The sequence below is a fragment of the Halictus rubicundus genome, chromosome 15, assembly GCF_050948215.1.
Source record: "Halictus rubicundus isolate RS-2024b chromosome 15, iyHalRubi1_principal, whole genome shotgun sequence".
In the NCBI taxonomy this organism is placed as follows: domain Eukaryota; kingdom Metazoa; phylum Arthropoda; class Insecta; order Hymenoptera; family Halictidae; genus Halictus; species Halictus rubicundus.
The window spans coordinates 4,185,125-4,200,514 of record NC_135163.1 but is presented as its reverse complement, the minus strand read 5'-3'; the positions used below and the strand labels follow the sequence as shown (position 1 = coordinate 4,200,514).

Here is a 15,390-nt window from a genome sequence, read left to right as displayed (position 1 = left end):
TTTCGTTTTGAGTGTCATCGAATAAATGTGTTTTTCATTCGCGAAAACAGAGTTGATTTGAATTGAATCTGCATCTTGTGTAAAGATACTGTCAGTCTCTTGTATTAAAGATATTGGCAGTTTCTTTATGCCCTGAATAAAAATTACATGCAGGGATATCTTTTTATCCCATGTCCATGCGGATTCATTAATTGTCACTACATTTACGAGAATACATCAGTTTTCTTTATATTTATTCACAATGCTAGGCCATGTTCCGTGTAAGTTGTATCTGTACAGTTTCGTTTAATTTTCTTTTAACGAACGGAAATGTACATGTTGTATTATTATTAACAATAATATGAGATTAAAAGTTCTAAAGTAAAAGCAAAACCAATAACAGTAATTAATGTTTAATTTTGAAATTTGTCACTTTACATAGTAATAAACAAACGTCGTAGATCATATTATAATACACAAGTTCTCATAGTAGTTAAAAAATCAGACTTTCTAGGCCTGCAGCCTATGAAACGGAGTACATTATACATTGTATTTCTGTTGGACTTCAATCTAATCACAGTTTATTCTGATGAATGAGTTAACGTAAGTTTATCAGCCACGATTTTGTGACAGGATTATCAAAAAAGAACGGAGTCCTAATATACCTTTTCCATACATTCCAATCACAATTTTAACCCAGTATGCCACCCTTACCCTGGACCATTGAAACTATTTTTATTCTTATACCTTTTTACATGAAATAATTATATATATATACATATATGTATAACGTGTATGTATTTTTATATATGTATATATATATATATATATATATATATATATATATATATATATATATTAATTAAACTACATTGTCAATGTAAAGCTCTTTTTACTGTCTTCTTAACTCTTTTCGTGTTTAAAAGATTACTGTGTTGCTCCTTGTACACTTTTAAAACATAAAAGTTTCAGATACTTTCACTAGTTATCATAAACAATTAATGCTTCCTGACAAGACAAGCGATCATTAAGATCCAAGGTATTGGTGTGTCTGTTTCTCACTCTGTATCGTACAGGTATATGATATACCAACAGTTTAACGTTTCTTACATTAAGTTCCATACATTTAGTAGAGACAATGTATAGAGAGGAATCAACTTTCAAATTTTTTACATATAATTCGTAGCGGTAATTAAAACAAATATTCAAAGCATACACATAATTAGCTATACATAATTTATGGGGTAACGCATAAAGTAAGACAAATCACTTTAACATCGTTTACGTTTCCTAAAATTCTATAATCGAGAAGTATTTTAATGCTTATCCAATTCTTTTTTAGTACATATGCATTTTTTGTATTTATATTAATCTTTTTATCGGTAAATTCTCGTGAATGTGCATTACATGTACGAACTAAAAAATTATTTAATAAGTTAGTGTATCGTTTAATTACAAAGTACTTCTACCTTTGTCTCCTCTTTTAATCGTAACAATGCACACACAATGAAAAGATATAAGTTACTTTGGGCAAAAGTAGTGTGCATATGTCTAGTAATTTATGATACACTCTTTCCACTATAAAAAAAAATGAATCTTTCTGAAGAAAAACAAATAGAAATTTAGAGACAGGTATTGAGATTTCTAGATACATATAATATTGAAATCAATGCAATCCACTAAATGAAAAGATTTAGTATCTATTTTATTGATTAAACAATACCTTTTTCTGGAAGTGCCTTATTAATAAAACAAATCTTTTCTTATTTATATTTTTGAACGTGCGTATTCTTGAAATCTGCTTAAACGATGTATGCGCGTATAAACTCTTTTTATAATAAAGCACACATTAAAGAAATAATCAAGGGAACGATAACAAATGTACGTTTAATAAATATCAATTGTACCAAAGAATTAGTTAGATTTGATGTTTTGAACGAGTGAATTTACCAATGAAAAGATAAATTTATGTGTAGATATTAAATATATCATACTTGTTTCTCGATGTATTTAACTGTGTTACACCAGATTTTTAAAGATATTGAGATATAATAAATGTAAGTTGTGCTACAAGAATGAGCCTAAAGCAAAGTGTTTACAGCACCACGATTTTAAACTGAAATAATATCTTAATGCATTTACAGCTGATAATAAATTTTTCATTATATCCAACATTGCGGCTAATCGTTTCAGATATAAAAAAAATTAAAAGGCAGTATCATAAATGTAAAATATAATTATACACGTTGGTAATCATTTTATAGTTCAGGAGATTGGTTTTCTTTTTTTTTTTTAAATATTCATTATTTCGATTTCTGCACGCATATCAGTAACAAATATATCATATGCGTTCCTTTGCTATAATGTATAGGTACATGTAATTGTATAACATCTAAAGCCAAGCTCCTGTAATATACACAACATTTTGAGGCACTTAAATGTGTGCTCAAAGACCATACACTTCTGACAACTCTTATATTACTTGCCAAAGCATAATTCTAAATCGTATGTTATCTCATATAACAGTATCATTAAAAAGAAAAGTCAGTGCCGTAAATAGGTGCCTAAACGTAGTAACAATGTATCTTTTTTTCCTTTCTTTTAAGATAAACACAAAATTAAAATCTATATAGATCTCGTTTCCAGAATATCAATAACAATAAGTAGTGCATTATTATTATTATTATTAATATTATTATTTCTCATCCGCTTGGAATACAAATTTTTAAAGCTTCTAGTAGATACTAGAATGTACTTGAGGCAACATGGAATGTTATATTTTCAGTTACTAGTGTATTATATAAATTTCCTCTGTTATATCGTTTTCTGTACTGTATGAATCATATTACTTTATGCATGTCTTATCAACTATCGATAATTTCATGTACAAATATATCAATTTTATGTTTTTATCTTATAATACAATGATTATGATATAACCGCTGCATAATTAATACTTTTTTTCATTAGATACCTTTTAATGCTCTCTGTAAATTTTGTGAAGAATGCACTCACTAATAAATTGTACCATCAAAAATATTAATTGCTGCAGATATATGAAATATAATGAAGAAAATATAACAAACCGAGATCTTCCTTCAGATTAATTTTAATACGCAGATGAATATTTTAAAACTTTTTGCATTTAATAAATCTCTCAACTTTGCATTGTCAACTGTTATTATGGTGCAATCGTCAAATAACATGTTTCGAATTGTTTTTGAATAGTAAATAATAATCGCAGTATAATATTTTCTGGACTATTCTTTGAAAGAGAAACTTGAGATATATCATCGTATATCTAAGGATCCTTCTTTCGAAAAAACGGGCTGTAACAATATATGTAAGGTAGATGTAACATTTATAATAGGTTTCTATGTTGGTAACTCTTTAATTGTTAGCATTTAAGGAAACTGAATACAGTTAATTGTGGAAAGTAATAAGATGAGAGCAAAAACAAATATTAAGTCATGTGTAATGTATCCTTTTTAAGTTTTGCTTTCATTTTGATTGTTTATATTTATGCACGAAATGGAACAACTTAGACATAGTACTATTTCACTTGAAAATTAATTTTTAAATCACCCATTATAATTGTCATTAATATTCTGGAAAATATGCAAAACTTGCTTATAAGTAGTTCAAATAAAACATGGAAAATTATTAGAAAACAGAAATAGTTCTTTTCGAATATCCTTATCATTTATCTGCTTTGGAAATTACATTGTTTTTTTTTTTGCTTTTTTTTTGTAATTATCATTCTGTTTGAGAATAAGTTTCGTTGCACTCTGAACATTCATTAAGCTGTACGCACATAGCAAGGTTTTGGCACAAAGATAAACATTTCCCAGTTACGGCCCTGTGCTATGAAAAGGGAGAGGAGAAAGGAATTAAAAGATTAATACCTTAGTTTAACATTTTTACAAGCTAACAAATATGTACCTCCAAAATCACAGAACCAAAGCAATAACAATACTCTTCTAGACAATGTATTATCCTGCCAGCAAACGTATTTTTAAAATATATGCGGCGAATTAGAGTTTCTTCAAATAATCTTTTATGATTCATAGTTAATCGATACCACATTCATTGTAGGCGAAGTCACTGTACAATGTAAAAAGTTTTCTTCATACCCACTATATCCAGTGTAGGATAAAAGCAGTGGTAGTTAATCCATACAATCCAGATGAAGAATAACAGCTAAATATTGAAATTCATTGCGGTAGTATCTGCAAAGGCGCTTATTTCACTACATTTTAACTCCATAATTAGTTGCATTACTTTCCTTTCTTTTCAAATAATAGAAATCACTGCCAAATATAATTACTCACATATTGATTTACACATTTCCATCCCTTTCATCCGTCTTATGTTTTGTACAAGGTAGTTCACGACAATGTTGTGCTACTTGGGCATAGCTTGGCCTCGTAAGATCCTAACACAGAAAAAATGTATAAAATAATAAGATAACAACACCGATACAATATATACTGTAAGTGATTACAACTCTGGATTAAATCACGATTTATATCTTTCACTTCTAGTACTTTTTGTCTTTACAACAAAGTATGATTAAATAAAATTGAAAACTAACAACACTAAATTTTTAAAGAAAACATGATATGAGAATAAAAAAAATAGTACACTTACGAGAGGAAAGGTAGACGTCACTCCCACTTGCGACTGGGAATTATGAGAGGCAGTAGGGGCATTACTTGGGGATATTACAGGCAGTAGGCACCTAGTCACTTGTTCTGAGTCTTCCCCCGCGTGTGCATTTGAAACAGCTTCATCCACTCCATTCACCATGTTCGTATCGTCAGTCTTTACAGATCTGTCAGCGGTGCATTTCAATAATAAAGGACTAAACCTGAACGTGCATAAGTATAATAGACATATATTCAATATTTACGACTGTGCACATTAAAATATCATGCACAAAAATAATATAATAACTATCATGTACATTTCCATTCAAAAACACTACATAGTTAAGGGAATGGGTCTTGCAAGATTGCAACACTTATTTAACAAACCAGTATACACATCATTTATTTACTTTCACTGACAATTAATCTATAGTCATCCATTAATAATGAACCATGCTTTTTATTATACTCGTGTGCCAAAAATTACAGCTTAATTTTATATTAAGAATTAAGAATTTAATTGAAATGCGTTTAAGAGTAACTTGAAAATGAACAATTAATAATTGTAATATAATATAATATAGCATAACATAACGTAATATTATAATAATAGATAATAATAGTAATAGTAATAGTAGTAGTAATAATAATAGTATAGTAACCATGATAGTGACAATGATGTTGATGACATAATGGTAATGATAATGAGGATGATTTTATGACTATTGTGATGTCCAAAATCACAAAAATAATGATGATGGTGATGATGGTGATGATGATGATGATCATGGATGATGATAAGAATAATAATAAATAAAGTATTAGAATCCATATCAGTAACAATAGCGATAGTAATAGAAGCAATAGCAGCAGCAACAACAGAATTTGTAATAACAACAATAGTAATATTAGTAGCAGCAACAATGTATCAATGATAATTGTGATGATTATGCTATGATAGTTGAAGACGAATGATAGTTAATATATTAGTTATTGTAATAGTAGCAGTAATGATGACAGTAAAAATATTGGAACTACTGATTGCAATAGTAATTATAGTAATAATAATTGATAACAATGATAACAATAATGACTGTTAATGTAACAGTATTATTTTAATATTACTAACAGATAATAGTTATCATGAAGAGAATCATTAACATGACAATGACAAGAATGGTGGAATTAATAATGATACCAACAACGATGACAATTTTTATAAAAATGATATGAACAACGATTATAGTTTCAGCAATAACTATAATGCAAGAAATAGTGATGATCATAGTTATGTTAGTAGCTACAATAGCAATAATAATATTGATAATCATGGTGAAGATCTTGGTAGTGGCAATGATGAATAATGATAATGATGACAGTGACAAAATAATAATAATAAAATTATATATTAAAGAACCCTGAATAATAGATTAGTTCATATGTATTGTTCATTTGACGCTGTAACACGGTCAAGAAGTATTATAAATTGTGCTACCTCAGAGTACTGCATACATTCTTGCATACATACGTATTAAATGAATACCCTGATTTGAGCATTTTATGCTTTAATATTTGCTCTTTCATCGAGTGGAGCACCAGCTCTTATTCAAACAATCTGTTCTTTAATAAAAGAACTGTATTAGCGAGGCATTCAAAACAACATAATTAGATAATTTGTCACTCGATGGGGAAGAAGACGTATGTATATCAATGAATAGAAATAAATGGCAAATTAGAACAACTGAGCACGCCTACAAAATTAACCACCATGGATAATAAAATAACTGGTAAATTTAGGAAAGTTACACCTACTTCTTACTGCACTATACATGAGTATAATATAATTGAGAAAGGGAAAGTATAATAACAATATCAATAATATATCATAATAAAAATAGTAATCATAGCAGTAGTCGCAGCAGCAGTAGTAGTTGTAGTATTAGTAGTAGAAATAATAGTAGTACAGTAGTAGTAGAACTATAGTGGAGTACCAGTAGTAGTAGTAGTAGTAGTAGTAGTAGTATTAGTAGTAGTAGTAGTAGTAGTAGTAGTAGTAGTAATAGTAATAGTAATAGTAGCAGTAGTAGTAGTAGTAGTAGTAGTAGTAGTAGTAGTAATAGTAGTAGTAGTAGTAGTAGTAGTAGTAGTAATAGTAGTAGTAGTAGTAGTAGTAGTAGTAGTAGTAGTAGTAGTAGTAGTAGTAGTAGTAGTAGTAGCAGCAGTAGTAGTAGTAGTAGCAATAGTAGTAGTAGTAGCAGTAGTAGCAATAGTAGCAGTAACAATAATCAAGTTAATAATAGTAGTAACAATGATGATGACAGTGATGATGATGATGATGATTACGATGGTGATGACGACGATGATGATAATAATAATAATAATAGTTGTAGTAGTGGTAATAGGACACTCAAGAATTTTCATATAATTTTTACATTTAAAAGAAGATGTATAAAAATTCAATTGTTTGGAATAATAAAGTCTGATAAGACACAATGTAAAATTGCAATATTAGAAGAACAAAATGTATGCTTCCAGTTTCATATTATTTCATCAAACTAATATATTTATTACTTTACTTTTGTCCTATTTGCAAATGAGTAACTAAATATAAACTTCAACGATATTGCTATAATACCATATTAAAAGAACATAATATATACTAAAACTAATAGACTATCATGAATATCTTTCCCTTTCCTTCTTATATAGATGATATGAAAATATAGGTGGACTATATAACTTTCACTAATACACATCCACCATACAGAGCATAGCACGCAAATATAATGCAGCCAACACTATCAAACATAGCTTAGCATTCTTTTTCAGGCTCTATACGACTTCCTGTACATATCATTCTGATGTTTGTGTACGTGTGCGTGTGTTTATATTCATGTAATATAATCCGTGTGTATATCTATACATATATACATAGTATAATATATGCAAATATATCATTAAAAGCAATTAAAAGAGTTTTAACAGTAATTTATAATAAGCAATACTTTAGAAATGTAATTAAACAACTATTAGCCTTTACAATAAAAATAAAACATGTTCTCTATTACACACATATATTTACACAGCATACATATACATGTACGTGTGTGTAAATATGTGTATATGCATTTTCCTGATTCCGTGTATGCATCTAATGAGTCTGTTTGTGTATGTGTGTATGAATGTATGTATGCGTGTGCGTGTGTTTTGCGCGATCGCGCGCGGGTATAAGAAGAAAGCACACTCACTTATCAGGAGATGACGGGGGAGTGAGAGTGATGGTGCTGAGAGCGATGTCTGTGGAGTCATTGTTGCTAGCAGAAGCATTAGAGCTGGTATTTGTAGATGTAACGGGAGTAGTCGTTGCACTGCCAGAACCAGTTGGGGCTTCTAGCGAACCAGTGTGACCACCAGCACTTGACCCTGGACTCGCAGACCTACTGCTGTTACTTGTCGGTTGTTGATACTGTTGTGAAGTTCCTGCAGGTTCTTTTTCTTTAACGCTTTTCAATTTTGCAGTACCTTTAACTACGTCTGAAAGCCTATTCTGCGATTGCGTACAATCGGTACCGATAGTCTCTACTGAAGCATTATGGGATTTTGCAAGATCAGCATCTAGGCCAGGAAGAGGAGGAAAAGCAGAAGCTTCCAAATCGAATTGTACCCCTCGGTTACATTGTGTGTTATTATTACTGGCCGGGGTAGGTTCTCTGACCGATGGTAAGGGGCTACTATTAGCCTTGGACAACATTTCTTGGTCTTTGGTCCTACGATGCATACGATGACGCGGAAATTGAACTCCCGAGTCCAAAGTTTGAGCGTCATTTTCCTGTGTCCCTTTCGAGTGATTGTTACTATACTGAACCTCTCCAGTCACTATGGTTGTATGCGGGGAATGGAACTTTGTGCCGGTCTGGTAGGAAGAAGAAGTTGGCTTCACTGTAGGCAAGCTCGAAGTAAAGGTTGGAACGGTTGCTCCTAAGGATATTGGTGCTCCACTTATAGGTGGATGTGAGGTCCGACCAATTGGCACCATGTTGCCACCACCATCCATCAAAGCTGGTCTTTCAGACCCATTTCTTTGCTTATTTCTGTATCACACATACACGTACAAACATGTATTATACATATATATATATATATACATGTTTGTATTATATATACACATAGATTTAAACTAATGAATTAATTAATAATGCAATATAGTAACAAACAATTTGTAATTATATGTTGTTGTATTACATAAATTTATAATTACTAGAGGTGTACGAAAACCCAAAAATGTCGGATATTCTCGAATATGTATATCGACATTCTCGAGAATCCTGATACATTCGACCCGTCCCGATCCGACGGGTTAATTACCCTCTAATAATTACATTTTGGAAACAAAATGTCGATTGTACTGCAAAATTGTATATTACATATACTAAAGGTTTATTTTTTGCACAAATATATATGCAAAAGTAGGTAACAGCACTTTTCAGAGGATATGATACTACATAGTATAGCATATAGATTCAATAATAAAAGAAATACATATTGTATATTATTCAAAGTAATTATTAGTATTAATTATGTACCTGTGTCGAGGATTGTATCTTGTATTGTGTGGCTTAAATGTATTATGCGGTGTCATACCATTCATTGTAAAAACACTTGACATATCGAAATAAGCAGGACTTGCTGGTGGCCAAGGCATAATTCCAGTAGGATAAAATGGTTGATGCTATAAATACGATAAGATTTTTCGTTGTGTATAACAACTAAATGTATGGTAATCTATTAAAAGGGCATTTTCTTAATGAATAAATTCAATCATATGTCATAATTTCTGTACAAATAATTACATAAAGTGGAAATGGAGTTTATCATTTCTTAATTACTATAAAAAATATGTACATTTCAAATCTTTTAAATGTTTTGTAACTTGAATTTAGTAGTGCTCGAAAAGTGGATACTGATTTTGTATAGATTAATATTAACAGAAATATATTGACATTATGAGTGAATGATTTTCTATCAAATAATAGATATATGTAAAAACTACAAAGCTAAATTGCTTGCAATGTAAATAGAATAATTATATTCCAATAGAATGAGAATACAATAATATTATTTACTTACATATAAATGAACTTGATTGGCATATGGCGGCATAGTGGTTTGTGGCATAGTAGTGCCATTTGGGTAAAGGAAGCGTTGTTGACCAGTTGTGTAGCTATTTGGATCGTAAACTGGTGGTGGCGGAGGAGTTCTATAACCATTTTTTATACCACCGACTCCAGCAACCGCTGGTATTGGTAGCCTATTCATTGGTTTAGCTTTGATTCTTGCCATTATTGGCTTTCCCTGAATTATAAATAGTAACTTATTAGGATTAAATATTAACATAAAAGAACTACTGATATAACTTGCACACTACATGAATCGTTTAATTTACGTATATTGATTGTATATTTGATAATTGCTCCATTATGATTAGTGATTAATTAATTAGTCTTTTATATATGAATGAAAGAATGAAAATTAACAATGTGAATATCAACTAATGATGTTTTTTTTTATAAACTGAGAGTTTGTCATTCTATTATCCAGAATTGCATAAGGGTATTTTTTAACATTTATTATTTCGTAAAGTATAGACTAAAACTATCCGCAAAATCTAGATGTAATTAAAATAAAAACAATGATTTAATAATAGTAAGTTACCTGAAACTCCCGAACTTCTTCACGTAAAAACCTATAGGCCTTCTGAGCATCTTCGTCGGATTCAAATGTTACATACCAAGAACTATTATGGGCAAATTCACATGAAATAAACCTTGGACATCCTTCTCCAGAGAATAGGTTCTACAAGTTGAAATAGAGTTTTATTAATTCTTGTCAAATGAGAATAGAAGTGATATTCGCAGTACTAATAATTACAACAGCAACAATAATAATAGTAACAGTTAATAAAAGTATAAGATATTAATACTTTTTCACCTTCACATCTTCCAGTGGAGTACTATCTGGTATTTCACGTAGAATTACAATACATCGTTTATGATTAGGTCTTACTTTTTGTCCTTCTTCGTCAACTTGTACATTAGGAGACTCTCTTAAAACCTCCGTTATAAGTTTTATATCTTTTGTTAATTTTTTCACTTGGTTAAAATTTGCTACTGTCCATATTGGTACATATTGATCATTATCCATTTGTGATAATAAATATGTATCATTAGCTAAATTTTCTCTAAAAAATAAATATACATATAGTATGCTTTTACAATATTTCAAGGAATACTAATCTATATTTGAAACATGATGGTTATTCTACTGTTTAACCCCATGCTTAAGGACCCACATACATTCTGATAACTTCAAATTAACTTATAAACCTCAATGTTACTTATTTTACTGAAGTACGTATGAAATGCTATGTCTTTGGTGAAATATGTAACCTTTACAGTAAATGTATACTAATAATGAACGTATATCTTCTTTATATTCTAATATACCATTGATAACAATGTAATTGTACCGAGTATTATTATAAAAAAGATTTTATGGCGAAATAACAATATGCACAAAACATTAAATAACAAAAAAAAACTCAAAAATAATTATTCATATGTTTAAATAACGTTAATAAACTGTAGTAAAGCAGGCAGTTTTGATGTCCAATGAAAAATTAGAACTAATAATAAAAGAAGGTAACATAGCATATTAGTGTTCCTCAAGTTTGATAGACAATTAAAGGTGTGTATTTATTCGCAAAGATAATATAATATTGATATTAGATGTATATATAATTACCTGGAGAAATAATATTCAAGTTGGGAAGAGAGCATTTGTTTTAATTGTTCCAAAGGTATACCAGGGGATGATAAATCAGCCATTGGAGCAGTTTGATTTGGCACATCACCTAAAGCAGCAACATCCACTGGACCGTAACCTGCAGCACCTCCTATACCTATGGCATGCTGCGGCGAGGGTTCCAAATTACCAACACCTGCCTCTAATATTAATTCAGTTCCAGTTGGAGCACCATTCATGGCGTTGTATTCCAAATTGGTTGCAGCGTTTCCAATTGCACCCCCAACTGAACCCAAGGGTTCAGGGGTGGCTGGATAAACCGCCCCTGGTTGGAGCTTCCCAATGTCCCCATTCATGTACACGTACCCTATGAAAAATGAAAACTATATTAAATAAAATAATAACTCATAATGGCATTATACCCCATGAAAACTACCAACAATCCACTCTAAATCGTATTTACACGTTACCACATGTAACAAAACCAGATAAATTATTGAGGTTAAATGTTATTCATAAAATGTAAGTCTAAACGATATCTTAATATAATACGTGAAATCAAATGACAACCCCATCAATGTATATGTGTACAATAATTTAATAATTAAACAACATTAAATAGAATAAAGTAATTGTCTGTAGCATGATTATAATGAAATTAGAAAAATACTTTCTTGTAATTTCTGTGGCAATCTTACTAGTACTTTAAATAATTACAAACTTATTTAAAGTGTAATGAAACAAATCAATAATTCTCAGAACGACCTCTTGCCCTTTCTTAACTATGTAGTAAAGAAAAAAATATTTGTTTACATTATTGGATATGCACACTCATTAAGCAAGACATAACTTTCTTTGAATGTACAGTCTTTACAAATATGTTTTAGACAGAAATCTGTCATTAATGATGAAAAGGTTTAAATTTCGATACACAAAGTCATATTATGAATGCATTTTTTGAAATTACGATTAACAGTATGTAATGCAACATACCAGTCTGATGTAACACATTTGTAGTACCTATATATATATACTCGTATACACATACACGAACGCGTTCGTACGTATACGTAATTGGCATGTGTACGTGTGTTGCACGTACAATGCGCGCGCGCATTCGTGTTCAATAGCACATAATACGTATTCACGACGTGTATATGTATGCGTCACGTATGCGCGCGCGCGCGCGCTCGCGCGGACAAACGGGCGTGTGTGCGTGCTCAAATGCATATATATACGCGTATTCAAATTATGCAAACTTACATTATATATCTCTATCAACTGTGAAAGAACAATAAACATGAAAATGAAAGGTTCGAAAATTTTCACGACATTATGGAACGACAGCTTTCGGATAATTATTTTCAAATCAAAACGAACGACATACAAATAGAACAATGAAACTTTGAAATTATAATGAAAAATGAAACGTTCCATTGACTCTGATTAAAGTCAAAACTGAATGTTGATCGTACAAACCGTGCCACATGCTAAGATTTGCTCTCGTTCAGAATCAATGTGTAATCGTCAAGCATTCACACTTAAACGTCACATTGTATCCTTCTGATATAGTTCTTTGGGAAAGGTTACAGCATGGAAAGTAAAAATTTTGAAAAGGCAAGATATGCAATATGTTGGATGCGATTAGCCAAATATAGAGCGAGACGTTGGCCGGGCCAACACGTTCACGCACGCAGATATGGTGACAACCACTTGGACAGTACACTTATGCGTATCGTATATCGTTACCGAAATCACCATTCATCCCGAAACAATCCCGGATTCCATGTGCCTTTATCAATAGGTGTTCTCGGCAGCTTCGTTTACTGGCTCGTTCTTCGGGTGTAAGTACCGTGAGCGCACACGGTTGTGCGCAAAAAACGCAACCTTATTCCTCGTTCTCAAGCTATGAATAGTTAGCCATAAGCATCTGCCCTCAATCCTCTACATCATTTGGATCAATGTGATTCGCGCCGTTTTAGAATTTTATAAAATTCTTACCGAGAAGATGAATCAACTCAACACAATTTCTCAAGGAAACTACAAAATGGCCGACACAGAAAGGCACATGCCGTAGCTCAATGCATTATGGGTTGGAGGTATGTAGCCCGACAGAAGCGAAGTCTAGTAGTTAATCTGCACAACTCGAACCCGCTAAATTTAAAGGTTTCTATATGTCCAAGATTATTTAGATTCATTTAATAAAACATACTAAAAATAAAATATGATATACAATCCAGTCTCATAATTGATGACATACAGTTTAAATCAGAATAACTTTTATATAAATGGACCAGACGACTTCAGTTTTTCTGTCAAGCTATTAAATAATATGTAATGAAAATTTTGGGAAATTGCGTTTGGTCTGAATTATGAAAAAGATAGTAAAAGTTGCTTTCTACAACTTTTTTGTTTGGGGTTGTAACGAACATTTTAAAATATCTGTCTTGTGGATTCATATAAGTTATATATATGCATGATGAAAATTTCATCGAAATTGATTAATTGGCTTAAGATTTGCAACCGATTAAAAAAGTTCACAATGACTTTACAGATCACAACCATTGTCTACATATGAAAATACTAAACTAATTTTAATATGGAATGTGTGTTATACACATATGTATTCGAAATGTGTAAGATCATACTACTTTGTACGTACATATAAAAGTGAACATGCACAAGTATACTTCATATATGAATCAATTCTATGTTTACACATATCACTCTTGTAGATGTATTTTCTTATCCATGCTACAGTATAATATGTTATACTATAAAATAGACAGTTGAAGTGTCACAATAATCTTGAAGATATGTAATTTTTATTTGAAAGTGCAATGTGGTTGTAATTGGCGCTAGTGTGCGCCGCGCCTTTTTTTATGTTCACATTGTTGCGTCAGCCGATCACTATACGCACGAGGCAATGTTTCAGGAAGTTTATGTGCATATATACATATAATATTTAATATATATATATATTATATGATATACCTATATCATGTATATATATGTCTGTGTGTATATATTCATTTATATCATATATACATACATATATTACATATGTATACGTCTATATATACATACGTAATGTATTAAATATTACATATACTACTACATGTATATATACAAATTTAACATATTACTAAATAATAAATAAAAAATGTAATAGGTTATAGTCCCAGTTTGCGTGTCGAACCATGCAAATAATGAAACGAGGATGGTAAATATATATAAGTCTCAACCGAAGGTTGCATTATTACCACACGTTACCTTAATTAAAAAACGCCATGATTTCGAAAACTGCAAATTCAGAATTAAGTTAATGTAGAAGGAAAAGGGTGTGGCAGGTATTTTATATAGATACGTAGGTCACGAAAGCAAATAAACCATAAAATGCAAAAACTATCATTATGTACTGCCTGTCCAATAAATATTTAAACTAATGCTGTACAGGAAATATATACTTTTGGAAGAAAAAGTACGTTTAAGTATTTGCACTGACAATTAATTGACAGGCGCGCATGACAGATTTGTCTAAATTTAATGCACAAGAATATCAAACAATGTGCTATACATGGCGTGTGGAAGTCTTGAACATTTAATAATCGATATATATTTCACACCATTTCAACGCAATTGGTTAATAAACTAAATTTAGGTTTCACATACTAATAAACAATGGAATTAACTGAATTGAAACTGGAAATGTAATCACTCTACTGCATCAACATAAGAAGAATATTATTGCCACAGAAAAGGCCATACAGTATCAATAATCAAACAAAGCTTAATAATCATGTTTTACACAGTCAAAAATTCACAATTTTAATAAAAATGCATGTTAAACAAATAAAGCAAGTTATCATTAATAATCTATTTGATGTTTAACAATACATAACTATTAATATCTAGAGTCTAGATCCTATTATGTTCAACCATACAATATCTTTCTATCGCG

General features: G+C 30.7%; 1 protein-coding gene across 7 annotated transcripts; it reads right to left on the bottom strand.

Moving 5' to 3' along the window:
* Positions 1–376: 376 nt before the first annotated feature.
* Larp4b (La-related protein 4B) lies at positions 377–13,549 on the bottom strand. 7 transcript variants are annotated; one of them, XR_013083490.1, is made up of 11 exons: positions 13,179–13,503; positions 11,430–11,796; positions 10,617–10,866; positions 10,341–10,481; positions 9,756–9,980; positions 9,212–9,357; positions 7,877–8,719; positions 4,630–4,849; positions 4,311–4,414; positions 3,922–4,208; positions 377–3,843 (listed from the first exon to the last, which is right to left on the bottom strand). XR_013083490.1 is itself a non-coding variant. In XM_076801096.1 (11 exons), the coding sequence occupies exons 2-10, from the start codon at positions 13,192–13,194 to the stop codon at positions 4,319–4,321; spliced, it is 2,304 nt and encodes a 767-aa protein (XP_076657211.1). In that variant the 5' UTR covers positions 13,195–13,335; positions 13,431–13,518; the 3' UTR covers positions 377–4,208; positions 4,311–4,318. The 7 variants fall into 7 exon arrangements, 6 of the variants coding, with proteins under 6 accessions (XP_076657211.1, XP_076657214.1, XP_076657212.1 ...); XM_076801096.1 differs by having other exon boundaries at positions 377–4,208; positions 13,179–13,335; positions 13,431–13,518; XM_076801099.1 differs by having other exon boundaries at positions 377–4,208; positions 13,431–13,549.
* Between the last annotated feature and the right edge of the window lie 1,841 nt (positions 13,550–15,390).

Excerpts from the sequence above, each read along its gene's own strand:
- Larp4b (XM_076801096.1), bottom strand. Across the intron at positions 9,358-9,755 it reads CCAATCAAGTTCATTTATAT|CATCAACCATTTTATCCTAC; the intron begins GTAAGTAAATAA and ends TCGTATTTATAG. Across the intron at positions 4,850-7,876 it reads CCCCCGTCATCTCCTGATAA|GTTTAGTCCTTTATTATTGA; the intron begins GTGAGTGTGCTT and ends ATGCACGTTCAG.